Source organism: Crotalus tigris, unplaced genomic scaffold, assembly GCF_016545835.1.
Source record: "Crotalus tigris isolate CLP2741 ecotype Arizona unplaced genomic scaffold, ASM1654583v1 scf7180000017628.32516253702:7417878, whole genome shotgun sequence".
NCBI classification, from domain to species: Eukaryota; Metazoa; Chordata; class Lepidosauria; order Squamata; family Viperidae; genus Crotalus; species Crotalus tigris.
This window is the reverse complement of record NW_024096523.1, coordinates 3457761-3483206: the sequence shown is the minus strand read 5'-3', so window position 1 is coordinate 3483206 and position 25446 is coordinate 3457761. Positions and strand designations below refer to the sequence as shown.

Genomic DNA, 25446 nt, shown 5'->3' with positions numbered 1-25446 from the left:
CCCAGGTGTTTCAATTGACAACCCGTAGCTGCCCTCGAAAGCGGCTGGCCGGAACGGGCGAGCTAAAAGCCTGATCGGCCGAGACGTCTCCAAGCCGGGGACCAGGCTGCAGCGTCGCTCCTCCGTCCTCCTTCGCCTGCCCTGCCGCCTGGTTGCGACGCGGAGGCTCCCGTGCAGTGCTGCTTCCAGCCGGCGGAGGCTGCTGTGGCGGCGGGCGGGCGGGCGGGCGGGCGAGGGAGGGAGGGAGGCGCGGCGTCGGCGCCCTCCTCTCCCTCCGCTTCTCCCCGCGGCGTCCTTGTCTCGGCGTAGATAAGGCTGAGCGAGCAGGCGGGAGGCAGCGTCCTCCGGGCGCGCGCTGGGAGCCACGGGGAGGAGCAGCCGGCCCCGGGCGGAGCTGCCCCGCTGCGGCGCACGAGGATCCGGAACAAGCTCAGCTTCCTTCTTCCCAGCTCCGAGAAGCCGAAGCCCTCCGTGCCTGCTGCGGCCGCCGCCTGGCCTGCCGGCTGCTCCTGGGGAAAGAAGCCGTCCCACCCCGCCCCCGAGGTGTCTTCTCCCGCAGCCGTGGGGAGCGGCCTGACTACGCTTGCCGGCTTTTCTCTGCCGCTTGGGCTGTCCGATTGCTCGCTCGCCACTGCCCCCATCTCCTGGCCGGGTCTTCTCCAGCGGCGGTGGCTCCAGCTCTCAGCCAGCCCCTGGGAACTGCCCTGCTCGGCTGTCCTTGGAGGTGAGAGGTCTGTCGCAAGTTCAAGGCGCTCGCCTGGAAGGCAGATTTGGGTAGCCGGGTGGCTTGGTCCGGCTGCCTCGCGTTGCCTTGGCAGGTGACCGGTTCGCCGGCTTTCGCTCGTCCCCTCGCCCCTTTCCCCCCTTTGCTCCCTCGCCCTGCAGAGACGGTCCCGAAGAAGGCGGGCAGGAAGGCGCAGCCAGGCGCCCCGTCCTAAGCTGGGCTTTCTTATTATGAGCGCTTCGCCCAGTCAAGCGCCGCTTCGGGTGGATTTCCTCGGGCTCCGTTTCGTCGGTGGCCTTCGCTGATTCCGCAGACCCCCCCCCCGTCCTTCAATGAAGCCTTGAGCGCCAGGCAGGTCCTCGGAATCCACACCCCTCTTCTCCGCCTCTGCTTTCCCGGGAACGAGGACCACCATGCCGGCGCAATGCCCGAGGAGACCCCGCTGCTCCTTCCGCGGGTTGCCCTTCCTCTTTGGCGCAGCTGCCCTGCTGGGGCTGCTGCCGGTGCTTCAGAGCTCCGGCTCGGATACTCCCATGGAGATCACTCGGCAGCCCAGCTTGGTGACCGAGGGCATCACCTCCTCTCCGCCGGTTCCCGCCGAGAGCCCCTCCGACACCGGACGCCCCAAGAACGTTTCCACCGACGGGCACGGCAAACATCGGAAAGTTTTCCCAGTCCTGGACTTTCAGTACAAGTATGTGCACCTGCCCTTCGAGATTACGCTCTGGATCCTGCTCGCCTGCCTGATGAAGCTAGGTAGGTTGATTCTGGGGGTCCACCAGCCCCCCTCTGTGTGTGTGTGTGTGTGTGTGAATTAAGAGAAAAAGCTATGGTGCGTAGGAAAAGAACTTTGTTTGCTGAAAGTCTCCTTCCCAGAGCTGCTTTGCCGTCTTTTCTGTAGAGCCCAACAGAAAAGCTGCCCCTCAGGGAAAGGGGGTACAAGTAGTCCTCAATTTACAATCATTCATTTAGTGACCATTGGAAGTTACAATGGCAGGAAAAAGGGGAACTTTCTGGCCAGCCTCTGATAAGCAAAGTCAGTGAGGGAAGCTGGAGTTGTTTGGTGACTGCATGATTCACTCAACAACTGCAGTGATTTACTTAACAACCGTGGTCAAAACAAGGTTGTGAAGTTGGGAGCAACTCACTTTACAACTGCCTTGCTTAGCAACAAAAATTCTGCTTCAATTGTGGTCGTAGGTTGAGGACTACCTGTATGTTCCTCCAGAGATGCTCTGTAGCCATATTTATTTATTTATTTATTTATTTATTTATTTATGAGGCTTATATACCGCTTTAAGTGCAAGCACTCTCTAAGCGGTGTACACCAGTAAGCAATGTATATATATATTTACATTGCCCCCAACAATCTGGGTCCTCCTTTTACCTACCCCGGAAGGATGGAAGGCTGAGTCAACCTTGAGCCGGTGAGATTTGAACCGCTGACCTGCTGAACACAGTCAGCTAAAGTGGCCTGCAGTACTGCACCCTAACTGCTGCGCCACCTCGGCTCTAATATGAGGTACATGGGCGCCCAGGAAATTATGGAAGGCGGCTTCCAACAATCTATGAGCCCTGGTGACTCAGTGGTTAGAGTGCAGTATTGCAAGCTATCTCTACCCACAGCCTGGAGTTTGATCCTGGCGGGCTCAAGGTAGAGTCAGCCTTCCATCCTTCCGAGGTCGGTAAAATGAGGACCCAGATTGTTGGGGGCAAATTGCTGACTCTGTAAACTGCTTAGAGAGGGCTGTGAAGCAGTATATAAGTAAGTCCTATTGCTAGAGAAGAAGTGCAAGGATGAACATAAAGACAAGTTCATGTGTGCTTGAAACTCTTGTTTCTCTTGGCATGTGCTCCATATTACCTGACTTAACAGCATTAAGCTGCCCCTTGGAATGGTCAATTAAATCATGGTGCAATTACAATGCCATCTGATGTATATAAAGCAGGGGTCCCCAACCCCTGCAGCCGGTCCACCCCTCTGTGAGATGCAGGCAACACACAAAAGCATGCACTTTCCGGTCAGCGGAAAAACCTCTCTCCATGGAACCGATCCCTGGTGCCCAAAAGATTGGGGACCTCTGATATAAAGGACAGGTGGAGCTTTGACTGCACCCACCATCGTGACCCCCTGGTTGTACAAAAAGTATTTTTCTGGAAAGACACCCCATTCTTTCAGGTTAACCTTGTAGCTAAGTGTATTATATGCTGGGCAGCTTAGAGGTTACTCTGGTTTATTTTTGGAAATTTAATTGGATCAGGAATAAGACTGGCGAGCATGGGCTAAATTGTATTCCTCCACCATCTGTGTGTGATCCCCACTGGGACACAACTGAGTCTGCAGGAGAAAAATGTGTGTTTTTCCCTAGCAGCCAAGGTATATATTTAAAATAGTTGCCCCTCCCTATAGTTATGATCTCTTTCTCCAAACAGACATCCTGCTGGCTTCTTGGCTTTGTCCATCATTCTGACTGATAGTATTGGTGTGAGAATGCAACACACCTGGAAGATACCTGGAGAAAAGATTGGCCTATTACAATGGCTGCACAGCCTTCTGTTAAGAACACTCTAATACAGGGGTGTCAAACTGCAGGCCGGATGTGTCACACGGAAGCCGTACCCACCCCAGCTGCTACAAGGGGAAAATAATCATGATAAATCATGTGACGCAGCGAGTTTGACCCCAATGCTCTAATACAGTGGTTCTCAACCTGTGAGTCGGGACCCCATTTGGGGTCGAACGACCATTTCACAGGGGTCGCCAAACAAGGCTGTCCGCCATTTTTCCCCCCTTTTCTTTGGCCAAGCCCCTGGCACCCGGTGATGTAATAAGTGGTTGGGGGTCACCACAACATGGGCAACTGTATTATGGGGTCGTGGCATTAGAAAGGTTGAGAACCACTGCTCTAATACAAACCTATGGAGAACCAGATGTTGTGAATTCTAGATCTAACCCTAACCCTAACCCCTGAGATCTTCATTTGACACCTTGGTTGATTAGGCTTTTTTCATTAGAGGTATGTGTAGGCAGTACTCCTGAAAAAGACAGCTTGTAGCAGGTTTTTTGCCTGGAGAAGGCCCCATTTTTAATATCTGACATGACTAGCAGAGTCTGTTGCCCAAAATTCTGAAGTTGCTATGCTGATTTTGGCTTGACGAGGGCCAGTGGTCTAATACCATATGAAAACTTTCTGTGTTCCTGAGAAACATGTTAGGAATATTTCTGACCAGGTTTCTTTTAGGCAAGTAATAACCTGAACTTAGGCAGTAGGGAACACTGATGAGATTTAGGAAAAAAATCTAAGTTTGGATTTTATATTTGGCTTCTGAAGCTAGCTAGAATAGTTTTGCTGGTTCTCCTAATATTTATACACCAAGTCACATAAAGCCTGTTGGATTTGGGAAAGAACAGTACAACTAATATGCAAAAATGCCCTTTTTTGCACTCCATTAAAATTTGCCTTATAAATGGAAAACTTATGCCAATATGAGTAGGCTGCAAGATGATCTTTGAACATGTTGCTTATTACTTTCAGCAGTGCCTGTTTTGTATAGCCTGAAATCTTATACATTTATTTTTCTGATTTAGACTGGACAGGTACAGTAATTAGAGGGCATGCCTGCTAAAACAGAGACTGGCATTTAAGACTGAGGAGGAGAACTCTAGTGCACAATATTTTTGTTTAGTAAGGATACATGCTTCTGTTGTATCATTCTTGCACATTCTTGTGCATTGACCTGTCTGCAACAAAATTAAGGAACTGGCCTGTTGGGGAAATACTGTTGAGCAGGTTTTTAGGCAAGAAGGAATATTATGGAAGAAGCTTGTAACAAACTTTCCATTCCTAAATGGAGCCTAGCAGGAGATCTCCCCTGTAGATTTATGGCTAGTTATTTTGTAATATATATTTCTAAATGGAGGAAAGAAACCAGGAAACAATATTGCGGTTGGTCTGATCAGATTTTAAAGAGAGAGTTGAAATCTCTGCAGCTGAACTCTGCAAAATCTGAAGTGAGTTTGCCACTTGTAAAGGAATGGTGTTATTAGGGAATTTGGCAATGCAAGTAATTGCTTTACAACAGGGGTCTTCAAACTTGGCCCTTTTATGACTTGTGGATTTCAACTCCCAGAATTCATCAGTCACTCACACTGGCTGAGGAATTTTGGGAGTTGACGTCTACAAGTCATAAAAGAGCCAGGTTTGAAGACCCCTGCTTTACAAGAAAGAGCCCTGTTTAATCCACAGCATTTCTAGATAGGACTGGGGGGGGGACCTTTCTGTGAAACTCCAGAATGCTGTTACCTGTCCACGTGTAGGAAATTCCTTTTTATTTCAAGCTGGAGTCTTTCCATTCTTTGGTTCTAAGGAGAATAAATTCCTACCATCTTCTTGTAATAGCCCTATAAATCATAATAACTAGGTTTGCGTAACCTTCCAGGCCAATGTTTCTCAGCCTCAGTCACTTTACGATGTATGGACTTCAACTCCCAGAATTGCTAGGGAATTCTAGAAGTTGAAATGCATACATCTTAAAGTTGCCATTTTGAAAAAGATTTTCGTGGGAACTATAGGTAATTATAGGATGGTTGTACAAATGATGTCACTTACATAATTGCCCCAGACATCCTGATGTAATAATCATGTCATTTGCACAGGAGATACATGTTGACATCATAGTTTGTTATGGACATACAAACTATGTGACTTCAGTGACACTCAGATTTCATGCTAACTCTGGTTTCTTGACCAAGCTAATTGGTGAGAAAATCCACTCTGGTTTATTAAGCCAACTACAATTCAGTGAACGTGAGCCCAATATTAATTTGGTTTGTATTTGCTGGGGAATTCTGGGAGTTGAAGTCCACACATCTTAAAGTGGCTGAGATTAAGAAATACTGCTCTATGCTGAAGCCTAAGAAGCCACTTCATTGCATAGAAGGCTATATGAAGTTGATAGGCATCTAGATAGTCTGGTCCAATGTGGTACATCGAGATAGAATGTCTTCCTGTGTTTCTGAGCAACCGACCTCTGATGACAAAATGTTTCTGTTGTAACTTGGAAACACCAAGGAATAATGCTGACATACGGCACTTGAAAGGTCCCTCCAAAAAAATAAGCTAAAAGAGGATAAAAAATCAGAAGGGGGTGATCCTAATTTTGACTATTGTAGTCCTTGGGGTCTATGCCAAACAAGCTGAAGCATCCATTTCTCTGCGCTCTGGGAAAGCTGCAATTCAGTTGCAACCAAAGGAGGGATCCCAGCAGGATTTATTGATAGGATTTATATGGTTTATTGATCACCTCAGTCCTGAAGGACTCTAGGGAGTGTACGAAACAAAATAACCACAATAGCAGTATATTATAATTCAAAACAGTCATGTTTACTCATGATTAAATAATTATTTTGTAATAGCTTCTTGGCCTTTTGACTAAGATCAAGTATCATACGGTATGATTCATCAACTGAATAGAGTTAAGTTTCTACAACATACTATGGTAAGTCAAGAAATTTTTAAATGGTTAACATTCACCAGGCCACACATGTTGTACTGTTACTGATTAGGAAACCGATTTGGTCAGAAGGTTGTCTGAATACAATCCCTGGGTAAATGAGCAGAGAACTGTAGGCTTTTTCTGCTGCTGAGTCAAAAACATTTTCTCTGCAATATTTCAGTGCTGTTTATTGATGGTCAGCCTTGGACTTAGAAGGTGATGGATGAGAAAAATGGAAAAAACATCTTTGTAGAACAGTGTTTCTCAACCTTGACAATTTTAAGGCATGTGGACTTCAACTCCCAGAATTCCACAGCCAGCAATGCTGGCTGTGGAATTCTGGGAGTTGAAGTCCACATGCCTTAAAATTGTCAAGGTTGAGAAACACTGTTGTAGAATTTGGTGGAAGTCACGAGGAGGCTGTTGGAGTGCTGTAGCTAAACAAGTGCTCAGTTCCAAGCATCTCTTTGACCCCTGCTATGGTTTGTAGTTGGCTTCCTGCCTGGCATTTTGGAAGACTGGCAAATTACTGTCTTTTAAGCTAGCTGTTGGAGGGGCAGAAAGAGAAAACCATGGGGAAAAAAGCCAAGAAGGGATCTCTAACTATGCTTGGATGGAGGGCTATTCGGTTACCCAACATTTAATTTCAGGTAATTTCAGGTTCTGAGCTGTAGAGACACAGAGTGGTTTCTGCAGAGAGGACTGCTTGTTAAATAAAGACTGTGTTGAGTCAAGCTTGACTCCTGGTTACTTCAGGACATGTCTTTGCGGCTCTCTTGGAAATATTAGGAAAGAATTGGTTCGTCTTTTCCTTATTTTGAGATGTTTCAAGTTCCTTGGCCAGCCTTCTATCCCAGGGTTCAGCAGCTCCCATTCCACTTACCTTTTGGCGATCTTTCGAAGTTGTCTAATGCTGCAGCTGCTGCTATAGTAGCCGATGAACTGACAGCTTGCAAATGATGTGGCTACTTTTATTCTTAACTTATTGCATTTGTAAACTTCAAAGCAGATGGCAGAAATCATAGGCAAGACTAATATTGAAATATTCAGATAGTGCAGTGGTTCTCAACCTGTGGGTCGGGACCCCATTAGGGGTCGAACGACCATTTCACGGGGGTCGCCAAACAATGCAGTCTGCCATTTTTTCCCCCTTTTCCTTAGCTGTGCTACTCCCTTTTATTCTATTGGCTTTTGAAAGCCAATAGAATAGACTCTCTTGAATAGAGTCTAATTCTATTGGCTTTCAAAAGCCAATAGGAATTGTCCAGGCTGTCTCTGCCCTGCAGAGCCCGCCAAAAGTCCCATTCTGCAAACGGTGCTGCACCAGTTGAGTAGTCCTCGACTTACGATCGGTTGAGTAGTCCTCGACTTACAATCGGTTGGGGGTCACAGCATTAAAAAGGTTGAGAACCACTGAGATAGTGGGATATATATTTAATCATATATGTTTAATCAATAGGGTACCTAATTTTAAGGTAATGAAGTTTGGTTTTAATTAATTAAACTTCAAAGTTCTTTTCAACTGTCAAAGGCCAATTCAAAGGGGATGGAATATTTAGATCAGATTGGGATTAACTGTAGGGGTGATGACTTAATGTGAACATGTCCTTGTGTCTACTTTTATTTTTGTGTTCTTTTATATTTTTGATATGGTCAAATGACTAAATCAATAATTCATTCATATCTTGGCCTAAGCCACATTTTGGTTTAACCTTGATTTGTTGAATAAGTTACAGTTGGCTGACTTCAGAAACTACAGTAAAACAATATTAATTACTTGATAACTTAGCAAGTTATGAGCACTCACCTTATGCAAGTTATCCATAACTGGGAGCTTTACTCTTGATTACTCAAATCCCTAAAGAGGCAAGCAATTTAAAAACAAAGAAGGCTCTAAAACAGCGGTTCTCAACCTATGGGTTGCGACCCCATTTGGGGTCGATCGACCATTTTTCGGGGGTCGCCAAAGGCGGTGATCCGCCATTTTCTCCCCTCAGGAGGCGCCGCCGCGCATGCGCACCGTGCATGGGGGCGCTGCCGCCCCCATGCGCGCGGCGCCACGCATGCGCGGAACGTTTGTGTGACAGGGGTCGCCGTCACACAAACGTTGAGAACCACTGCTCTAAAAAGTGATTTTGACACTCATAAATCTTTTTAACATGAAGGTATACAGAGAGCACCAATAGCCAGGTCCCATAGGTCAGTCGTAATGTGTTTTATTAATGCTATTAATTACTTCTTCCCAGAGAAAATGTTGCTGAATTTAGGAATATTCAAAGATTGTGGGTCAAAGAAGCAAAGAAGGGTTTAGATGAAAATTGAAACCAATTTAAACATTTAATGCAATGCTATATTTTTTAAAGTTTTAGCTCTTAGGATCCCTTCCCACTTTAAAAAAAAATATGGAGAATCCCAAAAAGAACTTTTGTTTGTCTGGGTTAAATCTATCAATATTTACTGAATTAACAATTAAAATTGTTAGCTTTGTAGAATATTTATTTATTGAATCATGTAAAAATAACAATATTAAACGCATTAAATATGAACATAAACCATATTTATGAAAATCCCTACATTTTTAACAAAAAATAATTATGAGAAAAGTGATGTTGTTTTAATGTTTTTGCAAATATCTTCAATATCTGGCAAATAAGGGATCTCTTTAAGAAACACTGATATAATATTTCTAATACATTGTCTATGCAGCCTGGCTTTTGGTACACCAGGTATTGTGTGTATATTCTTCATCAGTTGTAAAATGGGGCAAAACTCACTTAACAAATTTCTCATTTAGCGACATCAGTTTTGGGCTCAGCTGTGGTCATATGTACAGCCTTTCGTTTAGTGACTGCTCAGAGTTACAACAGCACTGAAAACAGTGACTTACAATTGTCCTCGCACTTAATGACTGTTGGATGCCAGTTGCCAAGCACCCAGTTTTGAACATCCGATTATGGAGATGCTGCAATACTTCTTAAGTGTGAGGGCAGAGGTCTGTCTGTGTGTGTGTGTATATGTGTGTGTGTGTGTGTGTATACATTTATATATATAGACACACACACACTGTCCTCACACTTCATAACTATTGCAGCATCCTCATAGTTGGATGTTCAGAACTGGTATGTGTGTTTGTGTGTGTATACATATATACATATATACACATGCATATACACATATGCATACGTGTACACACACACACACACACACATACACACACACGATGGTGGCTACATCTTGAGGTTCTGTGATTGCCATTTGCAACCTTCCCAGTTGGCTTCTGACAGGCAAAGTCAACAGGGGAAGCCAGATTTGCTTAACAAACCACTTGATGCACTTAACTGTGACAAAAAAAATATTGTAAAATTGGGCACAGTAAGAAGTTAACTTGCCAACAGAAAGTCCCAATTGTGGTCCTAAGACAAGGGTTACCTGCAGGGCTTTTTTTGTCATAGAATGCCCAGAATGGAGTTCCGGCACCTTTTTTGGATGGAACCTTGTAGGATAGGCAAGGTGGGTTGTATGACGTGTGTGAGTTCTAGCACCTTTTTTTTTTTTTAACAAAAAGCACTGGTTACCTGTACTATATTGCTGTGCAACTATGCTTTCTTTCTGATTTCTTTCCAAAATGTTTGAAGGAACTGGGCTTGGTGGCAGCTAAGTACTTGTTTAAAAAGCAAGACATTCTTGGCTACACTTTGGGGATCGACCAGTAAAGCAGGTCTGGAGATGTTAGAGCCTTCTCGTTGTGCAGGTAATATAGAACTAAGCACACAGATAGTCTGACTCCACAGAAGGTGGCTTCTGGTGAATTTCCTATATCATCCCAAATATTTCACTTTCTTTTAAAAAAAGAAATAAAACATTGGAAGAGTAAAGGAAGATAAATGCCAACACAAAAGGGAAAAAAAAGAGAAAGAAATCGAGACAAGACATAGCGGGTAGAAGATAAATACCAGTAAATAAACAGTTTTTACAATTGCTGTAAATGTTTAAATACCTTGTTGCCTTGTTTCAAAAATTAATTATATTGTTGATAACTAATTCAACAAGGTATCAAAGTATTGATAGCTGGGGCTAAAAGTCCTGGCATATTTTTTCATGCTATCTAAGCTGGTATGATGAAAGGGATTTTTTTTTTCCTCCCAGGAAATCTTTAAATGAATAGAATAAAGTTGCTGTTGTTTTTTAATCCTATGCCACAATAAAGCTGGTTCCTTCTCAACTGCTATAATGTGACATTCTAGTAGTCCTTTCCTTTCCATTTCCCCTCTCCTCTCCTCTCTTCTCCTTTCCCTTTCCCTTCCCCTTCCCTTCACTTTCCCTTTGTTTCCCCTTCCCCTCTCCTCCTTCCTTCCTTCCTTCCTTCCTTCCTTCCTTCCTTCCTTCCTTCCTTCCTTCCTTCCTTCCTTCCTTCCTTCCTTCCTTCCTTTCTTTCTTTCTTTCTTTCTTTCTTTCATAGATCAATTTATTTCTAATCCATATTAGTTTTGTGCTCATTTAATTAATCTATAGATGTTTAATTCTCAGGAAAAGATATCTCTGTACAGGTAGTCCTTGACTTACAACCATTCATTTAGTGCCTGTTCAAAGTTACAACAGCACTGAAAAAAACAATTTAGGACCATTTTTCACACTTACGACCATTGCAGTATCCCCATGGTCATGTAATCAAAATTCAGATGCTTGGCAGCTGACTCATATATGACGGCTGCAGTGTCCCAGGGTCATGTGATCACCTTTTGCAACCTTCTGACAAGCAAAGATAATGGACAAACCAGGTTCACTGATCAGTCATATTACTAACTTAACAACTGTGGCAAGAAAGGTCATAAACTGAGTAAAACTCACTTGACAAATGTCTTACTTAGCAACATAAATTTTGGGCTCAAATGTGGTCCTAAGTCGAGGAGTACTTGTACTTACTTTCTTAGTCTGATGTGTTTTTTTCTGAAAATACAAATTTAACCCATATAGTAAGTACTTACTGTAAAACCCCCTTTTCTGTACATTTTGGTATTTTTTAAAGTCACGGTTTATCTTGCAGGGTTTGGAGATGTGTTCTAATTTGCACATTGGCTGGAGCAGTGCAAATTAAATTGTCTTACACCAAATTGCAGAATGCTAGGTGAAATTCTCAAACATCTGTAACAGCTGGTGGAGAAAAGTCTTGATAATATATAATAAAGGTCTGGAGAACAGAAGTGCAATTCCAGGTGCTAGAAATGCCCCTGTATTATTCTGCACAATATTGGTGGGTGAGCAGACACCTATAGCCGGCAGTCTCAATTTTAGGTCAGACCAAAATGGATAATTATTTAAGAGTGGTTGGCAGCCTTAGCTCAGAGATCTAAATTGCAGTGTGCAGATTAACAATTTAGTTCTATGTTCTAGTCAGTGTCTCCCAAATAAATATGGGTTGCTAAAATTGATTAGTGGATGGATTCACTGCTTTATCCTACTAATGTGAGGCAACTCCAGAAATGAAGGTTTGGCCCACATTTCCAATTCATCACCTGCACCTCAGTGTCTAGTTGTTTAATTATCAGTGTATCTACATCTACAGTAATTGACAGGCAGTTCCAGACCAGTTCAAAATAATAGGGCAGGCATATGCTTTGTAGATCTTTCACTCTTGAGTTGCTTACAGCATAATTTCTCTGACTCTTGCTCATCATTCACAAATGAGATGTGTGAATCTCCCAACCACCTTATATTTGCTTATTTCCACTAAACTGAAGTAAGGGATGAGGCATCATTATCTGAACGAACCTGCTGTTTGAATCAGCTTTTTTTTTTTTTTACAACATGCATTCATCCCATACTGCATTCTGTGGTTGGGAACCATGTACTGATGGTATGTTTAGAGCATCCTTAAAGCTAGCATTGAGATTATCCCTAGCCAGTATTTTTTGTTGTAATGATGACAACTGTAGTTCAAAATATTTACTGAACACCAGACTAAAGCCAGCTGTTTCAGAAATTAAGGGATACGTTCAATTAATCTAATTAAAAAGCTATTCTTTTCTAAAACTTCTTCATTGGACGTATTGGTTTTCTAAGCTGGCACTGTTTGGGATAAGCTGGAGCCAAAAAGCAGTTAAGAAGGGATACGTCCTGTCCCCTGTCCTGTAGGCATGGCTATATCTGGTTCCTGTTTTGCATTTAACATTTTTCTTTTTTTTTTTTTTTTTTTATTGAAATTTTTCAAAAGTTTTACAAATAAAAATCCACCCCCCCTCCCCAACCACCCCACCCCCCCCCGACTTCCCAGAACTGAATATAGGATTATTTAACAAATATTTTAAAAATAACATTTGCAATTTATAAAATAATTAATAATAATAATAAAAATCACAGTAATAATATATATAATAATAATGTACATAACATAAACTTTAAAATGAATAATATATACTAAAAAAGAAAAAAAAAATAAAAAGAGAAGAGAGAGAGAGAAAGAAGAAAGAAGAAAGTAGACGAAGAATAAAGCATATATATATATAAAAAAAAATATATGAATAATAATACATAAAAAATGTATATATATAAAAAAGAAAAAGAAGAAAGAAAGAAAGAAAAAACAATCATTACAAATTATAAAAAGGCTAAATAATATTTTTCCATATCCAAATGATGTTGTATAAAATTTATCCATTTTTCCCATACCGCAAAAAATTTTTCTTGAGATTGCTCCTTTAAGAAAGCCGAAATCTTTGCCATTTCTGCCAAATACGAAACTTTATGAAAACATTCTTGTAAAGTAGGCAAAGATTCCTTCTTCCAATATTGTCCTATTAACAACCTAGCGGCTGTAATCAAATTTAACATCAATATAACCTCCTTAGCATCACAGTCAATAACAATACCTAGTAAAAATAATTTCGGAGTAAATTTTACCCTCCTTTTAAAAATTCTTTGAATATTCCACCATATCTTAATCCAAAACGCTTTTATATGCTTACACGTCCACCAAATATGGTAATAGGTAGCATCCAAATATCCACATCTCCAGCATTTCGGCTGTAGATTAGGGTACATAATGGACATTTTCTTTGGGTCAAGGTGCCATCTATAAAACATCTTATAAAAATTCTCTCTTAAATTTTGCGCTTGTGTGAATTTTACATTTCTTATCCAAATAAGTTCCCAAGTATCCATTGAAATCGTTTCACCAATATTCTGTGCCCATTTAATCATACAATCTTTAACTAGTTCAAGTTCTGAATCTAATTCCACTAAAACCCCATAAACTCTCTTAATATGGGTTGGCCTTTGATCTCTTACTTGTTTTAAAAAAATTTAATCTTCTCTAAGCCAGCCCATTTTACAATCCATCTTCCATCTATCCACTATTTGTCTATATTGGAACCATGAATAAGTTAAGTTTTCATGTGTTAATTCTTCCAAAGATTTTAACTGCCAGTCTTGGCCATCCCATCTTAATAAATGTACGTAAGAGACCTTGTCCATATTTACCCCTTTCCTTATACCTTCTATGGCATGCCGAGGTATAGCCCATAATGGTATTTTGAAGTCACTTTTATAAAACTTTCTCCACACTCTTAGCAAAGAGTTTCTTATAATATGAGACTTAAAAACCCAATCCACTTTTTTATTAAATATTAAATAGGCATGCCATCCAAAAAATAGGTCCCAGCCTTCCAAATGAAGTATTTCTGTATTTGTTAAATTCACCCAGTCGCTAATCAATGTCAATACTACAGCATCATAATACAATTTCATATTTGGTACCTTGAGTCCACCTCTCTCACGAAAATCTTGCATTATTTTAAGTTTCAACCTTGGTTTTTTCCCTGCCCAAACAAATTTATTAATACCTTTTTGCCATTCATCTAAATTACGTTCGTTCTTTAAGATAGGTAACATTTGGAACAAAAAAATAAACTTTGGCAGGACATTCATTTTAATAACTGCAATTCTGCACATAAGGGATAACTGTAAATTATTCCAGTTTTTTAAATCCTTCTGTACCTCCATCCACAGCTTTTCATAATTATTTTTATACAATTTTACATTAGAAGCAGATAATGTAACCCCCAAATATTTTACCTTATCAACAATTTCAAAGTCTGTTAAGTTAACTAGAGCCTGTTTATCATCATTAGTCATGTTTTTAGCTAATATTTTGGTCTTATTATTATTAATTTTAAAGCCAGAAACACGTCCATATTGTTGAATCAATTGTAATAATTTCACCACCAAAGAAACAGGTTGAGACAAAATAACAACCAAGTCATCTGCAAAGGCTCTTAATTTATATTCTTTTTTATTAATTTCTATTCCTTTTATTTCTTGAGACTCCAGAATTTTAATCAACAAAATTTCCAGTGTTAAAACAAACAATAACGGAGACAACGGGCATCCCTGTCTTGTTCCTTTTTCTATTACAAAAGCCTCTGACAAACCCCCATTTACAATAATTTGAGCAGTCTGTTTTTGATATATATTGGATAATACTTTTAATATATTTTGTCCAAAATTCATCTCCTTGATTAAACACAGCATAAACTGCCAATTCACTTGATCAAGGGCTTTTTCAGCATCCAAAAATATCAGGCCTGCAGAGACTTGGTTATTCTTTTCTAAATACTCTAATAAATTAATAATTTGTCTAACGTTATTCTTCATATACCTTCCAGTTATAAAACCCGATTGATCCCTATGTATAAACTGCTGCAAGATCCCCATAAGCCTGTTAGCTAAAAATTTTGCAAAAATTTTATAATCCACATTTAAAAGAGATATAGGCCTATAATTTTTAGGCAAAGTAAGATCTTGACTATCTTTTGGAATCAATGATATAAATGAATTACGCCAGGATGGAGGGATCTCTAACCCCTGTAATAAATTATTAAACAGTTCACACAACGGTTGGATCATCTCTTCTACTAAAGCTTTATAATAAATAGATGTCATCCCATCCGTACCCGGCGCTTTGCCCAATTTCAATTGTTTAATAGCTGTAACAATTTCTTCCTTAGTAATTAAACCGTTAATCTTTTTTTCCTGATCTTCTGTTAATTTAGGAAAGTTAACTTTGCCTAAATAAGTATTTATATCTGTAATTTGAATATTAGTACCCTTATATAATTTTTGATAGTATTCTAAAAAAGATTTCTTAATCAATTCTTTCTGATAAACCAATTTACCATTATAATTTATCTTATCTATATTCCTCTGTTTCTGTTTTTTTCTTAACTGATAAGCCAACCATCTCCCTGGTTTATTAGCATTACAAAATGTATTTTGTTTCATAAATAGCAAATTAGTTGCAGCTGGATCAGCCATCAGCATGTTAAATTGTGTTTTTAACAATTTTAAAGCTCCTTTAACCTTTTCATCTAAGGGATTTGAAATTAAAAGTTTCTCTTTTAATTTAATCTCCTCTTCCACGTCTTTCCGTTTCTGAGTCTGTTTCTGTCTATGCAAATTATTCATTTTTATCAAAATACCACGCATAAAAGCTTTACTTGCATCCCAGACCATTGACATTGATGTTCCCTTGTTCATATTTAAAGTCAAATATTCCTTTAAACATTCCTTTAATTTATGAACATTTTTTTCTTGTTTAAATAAATTCTCATTCACCCTCCAGGATCTCCTATCTTCCTTCTCTACAAACAGTTCCATCCAAACTGGACTATGATCGGACAATGTCCTAGAAAAAATTTTTACATTCTTCACCCTGTTGTATAAATCTGTTGTGATCAAAAAGAAATCAATTCTTGAGAAAGATTGGTGTCTATCTGAGAAAAACGTAAAATCCTTTTCTTCTTGATTAAGTTCACGCCAATAGTCTCTCAATTCCCAATCTTCTTTCATATCAAAAAAGTCTTTAGGTAATTTAGCCTGTTTAAAAAAGGTAGAAGAGCCTTTTTTGTCCATTTGTATATCTAAGACACCATTCCAGTCTCCCATTAAAATCACAGATCTATAGTCCAACAAAGTTATTTTCTGATGTAGTAACCTATAAAATTGCTCCTGTTGCTGGTTTGGTGCATACAACCCCACAATAAGAATTTTCTTGCCATATAAACCAAGTTCAAGCATAACATATCTTCCGTAAGGATCTGATTCTAACAAGGTAGCAGATAAATTCTGTTTAACATAGATTACCACACCCCCTTTCTTCCCAGGGGCGGGAGATACAAAATGAGATCCCAAGCGAGGATTATTTAAATATTTTTGATCTTTAGCTGTAATATGAGTTTCTTGCAAGCAAATAATATCATTGTTATGTTGTTTCAAATAGTGGTAAATTTTTTTTCTCTTTTGAGGAATGTTTAATCCATTAACATTCCAGGACAGGAGCTTTGCCATCTCCCTTGGCCTTCAGCCTGGAGAAGATCCGCTCAAATTCTGCTGCTGATGAATATGTAGCAGAGCTTTTGGGTCTTGCTCCTCCCACCGGCACTGAAGCAATTTGCTGAGTAGATTCTTCAATTTCTTTTTCTTTTTCTTTTTTCTGTTGTTCTTTTTCTTTACGTTTATGTGCTGCACGGGTCATTCTCTGTTCTTTAACCTCTGGTTGAGACATCCATACCACCTGTCCAGCAGTCATCATCCCTGTACCTTCAGATTTCTGTTCCATCTCTTTGTCACTCAAGACTTTATGCATCATGGGCAAAGGAGAGCCTGCTCCCAGGACCGTTTTATAAAATTCCTTAGCTTTAGCAACTGTATTAAGTCTATAACGTGTCCCCGCATGGCTCAAAACAATGCCCATCGGAATCTCCCATCTAAATGGCATTTGTCTTGCTTTAAGTTCATTTACTAAAAAAGCAAAATCTTTTCTGCTTCTTAAAATTTTAGGTGGAATTTCCTTTAAAATAATAATATCTTGGGCAGCAATCTGAAATCTTTTATTATAAAAAGTTTGTAGAATCTGATTTCGCAAAGACTTCTTAGCAAAATATATCACCACATCTCTAGGCAAATTCCTCTGTTTTGCAATCCAAGAATTAACTCTATAAATTCTTTCCACATCCCCACGTAACTCTTCTTTATCAATATTCAAAATAACAGCCAAGTCATTAATCACCATTTCCATCAAATCTTGAGTTTTATCTTCTTTCAGACCCCTTATTCTCAAAGCATATTCCATCTGTCTATACTGGAACATAAGAATATCATCTTGTGAAGTCTCCACTTTTTTCTCCATATCTTGAAATTTATAATCCAAAAGTTCAACTGTTTCTTCAATTTCCTCTACTCTGGAGTCCAGCTTCACAACCACTGAGGCCATTCCAGATAGAGCTAGAAGTATATCATCCCTCAAAATAGCATTATTCTGTTCTAAAAGCTCCTTCATCTCTTTCTTCATTTCCTCCTTAGTTTCAGATTTATTCTGGTCCAAAAGTTGTTTCATTTCCTCCCTAAACTGTGAGACAGCACTTACCATTATTTCTTTAATGTCTTGTGCTGATGTGCCAGATGGGGGAGGTGAAGGTGGAGTAGATTTAGGTTGCTGCACTGAGGGTATTATTTTAAGTTGTTGTTGCACAGTAGAAGTAGCAGGAGAAGAAGTTACTTTAGAAGCTGCAGTAGCTGGTTGTCGTTTTGAAGCCATTTTAATTTATCTTCCTTTCTTCTTAAAAATACCAATAAAAATAAGTAATCCAAAAAAAAATTAAAAATAAGATAAAATAGAATAAAATAAGATCAATCTAAAAGTCCCCAAGAATAAAAAAGTAAAAAAAGTAAAAAAAAAGCAGTATTAAACAACAATTCAGCCGATCCGTCTTTTAAAGGAAAAAAAACTTTCAAAACGCCATTTTACTTTCACTCTCACTTTTCCGCCCGAAAAAAAAGAGAAAGCTCAAAAAAATAAAAAAAAATCAGCAGATACTAAATAAACTAAATAAACTAAAAAAAAATAAAATAAAGCTAAACTATAAATAAAATCCTTTAAACAGTTCTGTCCGGTTTAAGATTACTCACGGTTTCTTTAAGTACGGAGATGGTAGCGGCGTCTCGCTTTGTTTCCGAAGAAACAAAGACAGCTGAGAGGCGGAGAAGGCAATGAACTCCGAGGGAACCCTCTTTCTACCCCCCTAAAAATAAAAATCCAGGGAGAGTTAAGAGGTTCTACCTCTATTCATGCGATCTCTACCCCTTCCCTTCGCCCGGGAAGGGGATTGCGAGCCGCGGGCCAGCTGGTAAACGCTGTGCTCCGCGGATCTGACACCTTCTCAGGAGGACGGCTACAAAGTAGCCGCCATCTCCACCGCTTTAACCACCGGAAGTCCATTTTTCTTTTTTATTATTATTACTTTTGATTTCAGATGAAAAATTGTACGGCTAAAGAAGCATAAAAATTTCCATCGTTAATCTAGGGAAAAAAGAAAGTTATGTCCTGATTCCTAGGTCTCTATAGCCTCCTTTTTAATTTAATTTATTGCCACATGATTATTTTTTAATTCTATCTTCATTGATGTAGGTAATTACTATATATGGAGTCCAAGTTAATTAGATATGAACCAGGTTGCAAATGTTGCCTGTTACAACAGGCTACAAATGTCTTTTTTCCTAGGTCTTCTACTAACATACTGTATACTTTGTACATTTAGCTTTATTTTTCAGGAACATTTTGTTTCCAGATTAAATATGAAAAATAATAAGGAAAAGTTCTCCTGCTGACTCCAGTTTGCTACAACAAGATAATCTAGAAATCAGAGTAACAGCTCAAGATAAAGGAAAAAGAAAAGGGCATTTATATTGCTTTGGATGGGAAGCAAAATACAATTGTTTCCAAGCAGAAATGGAGGAAAATGCCTGTTCCTTGAAACCAGGGCTTTTTTTGTCATAGAATGCCCAGAACAGAGTTCTGGCACCTTTTTTGGATGGAACCTTGTAGGGTAGGCAAGGCGGGTTGTAATGATGTGTCTGAGTTCTGGCATTTTTTTTTTTTTTTACAAAAAAGGCACCGCTTGAAACCCAGACAATTTTAGTAGAAACTTGACCTATGTAGGTTGCTTAACATGTGAACAGAAAGGAGTGTTTTAAAAAGAAATCCTCACCACAATCTTGATTGACCATAGCAAAGTTGGCCCTGTGTGTTGTATTACCAAAATAGTTGCTGTCAAGTTACATACAGGTGGTGCTCAGCGTATAACAATGGTTTAGCCACTATTAGAAGTTACAACTGCACTTAAAAAAAGTGAGTTATGATCATGGTAGCATCCCCGTGGTCATGTGATTAAAATTCTGGTGCTTGGCAAAGGCACCTATTTATAATGGCCAAATTGACTGTTTTAATTAGAGATAGGTCATTGTCTAAATTTAGTGATGAATGAAGGTAAATATACACGTGCCAAGATAATGTTGCAGCATCCAATCTGAATTGGTCACTGGGACCAGAGATTGGTCCACATTTACTTCTGGAATGTGACATCTTCCAATAGCAATAGCAATAGCACTTAGACTTATATACACAGCCCTCTCTAAGCAGTTTACAGAGTCAGCATATTGCCCTCAGCAATCTGGGTCCTCATTTTACCAACCTCGGAAGGATGGAAGGATGAGTCAACCTTGAGCTGGTAAGAATCAAACTGCCGGCAGTCGGCAGTCAGCAGAATTAGTCTGCAAAAGTACATTCTAACCACTGTGCCACCAGGGCTCAGTAGAGAGAAGTTACCTAATAATAAGCTTCAGCACGAGTCCGAAAACTTGGAAGACTAAACCTCTGGTCCCGGTGACCGACCCCAATTGGATCCTGCAAATGTAGTGATGATTGGAAAACCCTTATTGACTTTTTGCGGGAAACATAAAAAGTTATCAAATTGTTTTATCTCATATGTTCACTTTTTCTATATCCTCTCCTGCTGGATCCTGATAGCACCTACCGTAAATGCCGGCGTATAAGGCGACTTCCGCAAGTGCTGAAATCGGCGCCAAAGACAGGGGTCATCTTATACGCCGAGTCGTCTTATATGCCAGAAATACTGGTAGTTTCCGGCGTATAAGACGACGTTCTAGGAATGCAGCCCGGCTATAAAGACGGGGGTCATCTTTTACGCCGGGTCGCCTTGTACGCCGGCATTTACGGTATTTATTTATTAAATTATATACCTCCCGACTCTGCATACGTGCATGAGGTCTGCAAATCAACGGGTGGATAATAAAGATTACTTAAAAATTTTCCTTAACATTGCCACTGATTTTTCTTTGCCTAGGCCAGGGGTAGGCACAAGTCATAAAAGAGCCAAGGTTGCCTACCCCTGGCCCAGGCAAAGGACCTTCTTCTGGAGATACAATTTTGAATATTACCCACTTCTCAGTAAGTGGTTACAGTCACAAGGCATTAGCCATCTGTTCCTTGACATTTGTCAAGGAGCCAGAATTAGACACAGAACATCTCCAATGAGGAATGCTGTGGATTAGGGAAGAACCTCATGTTCAGTTTTTTTTTTTTTAAAAAAAAATCTCCTCCTTCCTATATTAAAATATTGTGTTTATTTATCTTTGCAGAGGGCTGCTCCTGTTTTCTAGTTTGCACCAATAATCCTCCACCACTTTCTTTCTCAAGGTGCTACCTTGAGCACAGTATGTCAGGGCAGGCAATCCAGTGTTGTATAGATTGTTCAGACTCCAGAATCCATATTTATTCGTCTCTGTCTGTCGGAACCATGACATCTACAGCATGAGTATAAAGCAGGGGGTTGTGACAGGACACCAGACTGGCTACTTCTCTTCTGCGTGCTTCTTTAGATGTCTTCATTTAAGTCACAGCCACGCACATAACAGTTAACATTTAAAGTAGAAGATTGCAGTGTATGCGTAAAGGAGAATATTTGTAACTCAGGATAGAAATGAGGGGTTCTTGTTGCTCTCTGAGCCTGGTTGTTTTTTCTTGCAGACGTTTCATTACCCAAACTAGGTAACAACATGATGATACCTAGTTTCAGTAATGAAACGTCTGCAAGAAAAACAGCCCAGCTCAGAGAGCACCCAGGACCCCTCATTCCAGCAGTGCATGAATGGACAAAGAGGAAGCAGAATAAAATGGAACGAGAATAACCATTTTCTACATACCAGCATACAAAAATGTAATTGATTTTCTACTTGGAAATAGCAATGATATGATGTCACAAAGGAAAAGTGCATAGGCATATGTATATTCACTTGCTTGAGTAGCCATTGGTCCAGAGTTGAAAATCACATCTGAAAACAGCCTCTTCTCTGACCTAGTCTTTACACCAGTGTTTCTCAACCTTGACAATTTTAAGGCATGTGGACGTCAACTCCCAGAATTCCACAGCCAGCATTGCTGGCTGTGGAATTCTGGGAGTTGAAGTCCACATGCCTTAAAATTGTCAAGGTTGAGAAACACTGCTTTATACGATCAAGAATACAAAATAAAACTCTGTCTGGCAAAAGAGTGGCAAGGGAAGACCCCTGGCCCTCTGATTCCTCTTTGAGAGTTTAAAAAAAAATCCTTCCCCAGCTTGGTTGGTACTCAGATGAAAGAGGCCCGGACTGTTGGTTAGACTGGGAAGTTGGAAGAACATCCCAAGCCAAAGCAGTGGCGAGCTTCTTCTGCAAAGCTGCCAAGAAATATGCATGAAGCTTGACTCAAAGGGCCTCAGTAACTTTTTAGTTATCACTCAGGTCTTTTTCCTCCTCCCCTCCCTGCACTTCTGCTTTTGGGACCCCCTTTTAGCTTTGCCTTGTTTCTCTGCTAGGCTTCATATAATCAAGAACATCACTTGAGATGCTTTTTTTGCTTAGATGGGACTGTAAGTTCAATAACAAGGAATGAGTTTTTCTCCACTTTTTGGTTTTGCATCTCTTCTTCCATATAATATCTTTATTAAAGTTCGACATCAAATAGTAAAGTATAAACTAACGTAAAGGGAAAGGGAATAAAAAAATAAATTAAAGGCGAGAAAAAGTATAGATCAAAAAATTTATAACAAGGGAAGGCCTCCAATTTTCTTTTAATACCAAGGTAAAACAATGCAACCACCTCTCTCTCTAAATTTAATGCCAATCTATAAAATATCTTAAAATACTAATAACATTTTAAAAACCTCCAATACTGGACGTTTTTGAGAAGAGACTGGACAGCCATTTGTCTGAAATGGTATAAGGTTTCCTGCCTGAGCAGGGGGTTGGACTAGATGACCTCAAAGGTCCCTTCAAACTTTATTATTATTATTATTATTAAAATATTCTTCTGTTATTTTTATCTACAATATGGTAAATTATCAAATATTAATAACCTTATATTTAAAAAGCTACAATATTTTTTTTAGTTCAGTCCAATGTAATCCTTGGTTTTGCACCTCTTGAGTTTGTGACTGAACTCTGAACTCGTGACTTATAGGCTGACCCAGAAAATGCCTCCCCCTCCCAAACACCAGGTCTTTGGGGAGGGTGAGATTGCCTTTATATAATTTTGGCAAGCAAGATTAACTGTAGAACAATCTTGATTTATTATTTTGCAGATATTCTTGACAAGGGTAACAGTTTGCTGATTCCTCTTTGCAGGCAGGTGGGCGGGCGGACAGGCTAGCCCCAATTTCAAAAGACTTATTGGCATGATTTTTTTTAAGCCAGGAATGTCCAACCTTGGAAACTTTAAGACTTGTAGACTTCAGTTCCCAGAATTCCCCAGCCAGCATGCAATTAGGTTGCTTCAAGGTCATGCAATAAATCATCTTAGTAAATCAGTTCATAACACTGGATTAAAAATAATAGCTAGGGAAGTTTTCCTGTTTTATTATTTATTTTGATTGGTCCTGAATCTCTCTGGGCTTAATTTCAAAGAAGAGCTGTGGGTTCTAAGCTGATGAGAGAGTGAGACATTTTCCTCCCTATCCAAATTTTCTATTTCATGATGTAATATCTTTCTTTTTTGGTTGCATGACAGTAATTGAAAGACTGGCGAGAGAATAACTATCCCACAATGCAATTCCACATTACACAAGATATTGCACAGAGCAGAAAAACACATTTGGGTTTATTTATGGGAGTTGAAGTCTTAAAGTTGCCAAGGTTGGATGTTCCTGTGTTATAGGGAAGCTCAATAGCTCCATCTCATTCAGGCACATTGAATCAATATGCTATTTGTGTAACGTGTGGGTACCGTAATTGTACTGTATTACAGAAACGTCACTGGTGCCATCAGCCTGTTTCTTGTAATGATACCCTGGCTTTTGATTGTCCTCTGAGGACCGATGCTCAACACAATGAAATCTTGAAGTCATGTTTGGCCTGGGAGTAGAGATTCATTTCTTACCTGTTTATGTTATTATCCCATTCTTCCTTGGTGAAATAATTCACTTACATGTTTTCTGTTGCTCTTAGATTTTTGCTGGATTTTAACATGGTAAAATGATAGTTGCTCATCTGTGGTGAGTTAGATTTCCTCTCTTCTCGAGTAATTTGAAAAAAATCTTGGTTTGTGTTTCTTTGTTTCCCCCTTCCCTTCCAGATTAGTAATATATCAAAAATCAAATATGAGGAAAAGGTGTGTGATAATGTAGGTGAGGGAACCTTTTTTTATCCATTCATTTGCAAACCTTACTTCAAGTAATTTGCTTTGTTGAGTTCTAAAATGTACTTTTTTTGCATCTGGGAGAAAAGGAAAAATAGGTCCAAATATATTTTCCTGCTCTGTGGAACCTCCTGCGTAATGTGTAATTGTATTGTGTGACAGTTACTCTCATATCATTCCTTCAATTTACTGTCCTGGGACCAAAAAAGAGATACATCACATCATGAAATGGAAAATTTGGATAGAGAAGAAATTGTCTCGCTGTCCTATCACATTAGAACCCACAGTTCTTCTTTGAAACTAAATCCAGAGAGATTCAGGACCAATGAAAATAAATAATAAAACAGGAAATATTTTCTACTGGTAGTTATTATTTTTAATCCAGTGTTGTTGTTGTTGTTAGTTATGAAGTCGTGTCTGACCCATCGCGACCCCATAGACCATGTTCCTCCAGGCCTTCCTGTCCTCTACCATCTTCTGGAGTCCATTTAAGCTTACGCCTACTGCTTCAGGGACTCCATCCAGCCACTTCATTCTCTGTTGTCCCCTTCTATTAAGAAAATTGGTTGCATTACCCTGAAGCAACCTAACTGGATATGACTTTTCTTTTATAAAATGTGAAATATGTCTCAGTCTGCTTTAATGATATAGGGTGTTTCTGGGATCAGTTATTAGTAAAATAGCATTTCACCCCTCCTGGTTAGGCACTTCTTCAAGAACAGAACGCTGTAAGACATTTTCCATTTCATATAGCATTCATAGCATCATAGAATCATAGGGCTGAAAGGTCTTCCAGGCCAGGGGTAGACAACCTTGGCTCTTTTATGACTTGTGGACTTGGCTGGCTCAGGAATTCTGGGAGTTGAAGTCTACAAGTCATAAAAGAGCCAAGGTTGCCTACCGCTGCTCTAGGCCAACCCCCTACCCAAGGCAAGAGTTCCAATTATTGCCCAATCTTTTCTTGAAAACCTCCAGTGATGGAGCACCCACAACTTCAGGAGGCAAGCTGTTCTTTCCTACACCAGATGTTGCTGATTCTCCTAGCTCAAACCCACTTAGAAAGATGATTGAAACTTATTTCAGCCAAGCATGATGAAACCATCATACTGGGGAGCAGCAAAATTTATAACTACATGGAACATGCAACACTGTCTACTTAAAACTTTCTTAATCCAAAAGGCATCACTGTGTTCTCCCGAAAGTTAACTGCATTTATTCTGGTCTTTAACCTCCAAAGCTCTTTTTTCACTTGTGTAAATTCCATTGCCTGTCTCCTCAGCATGTTATGCCTCTAAGTCTAACCCAATAGTTTGCATATAACCTCATTCAGGTATGAGTAATGAGCTGAAGCTGGAAGCTACCAACCAGCAATTTTCTACTAAAATAATAACATCCACCCTCCCTTTGAGTTATGTTTAGTTATTTCACAAGCACACTGCATCAGGGTAATTTTAAGATATATCAAATGCTCCTTGACAGGTATCAAGTTATAAAAGAGACTGAAGAGGAATATCACTGTTGTAATGTAATGTATTTTGGTTGTCTGTTTTAAAGACATAGGCCAGTGGTGGCGAACCTATGGCATACATGCCAGAGGCGGCACTCAGAGCCCTCTCTGTGGGCATGCGTGCTGTCGCCCCAGCCCTGCCTCCCCCCGCAGATCCCTCACCAGCATCCCCCCTGGAGGAGAGTTGCCCCTGGACGC

At 39.9% G+C, this 25446-nt stretch overlaps 1 protein-coding gene across 2 annotated transcripts in view; it reads left to right on the top strand.

Annotated features, from left to right (window-relative positions):
• The first annotated feature begins 295 nt into the window (after positions 1-295).
• The window catches only part of SLC9A1 (solute carrier family 9 member A1), an 87077-nt gene continuing 61926 nt past the window's right edge, over positions 296-25446 (top strand). The window contains exon 1 of one of the 2 annotated variants that reach the window (XM_039334239.1): positions 296-1480. In XM_039334239.1, coding sequence (XP_039190173.1) covers positions 1138-1480 — 343 coding nt within the window. In that variant the 5' untranslated portion in view covers positions 296-1137. The remainder of the gene's footprint in view (positions 1481-25446) is intronic. The other variant, XM_039334238.1, reaches the window with a different exon arrangement.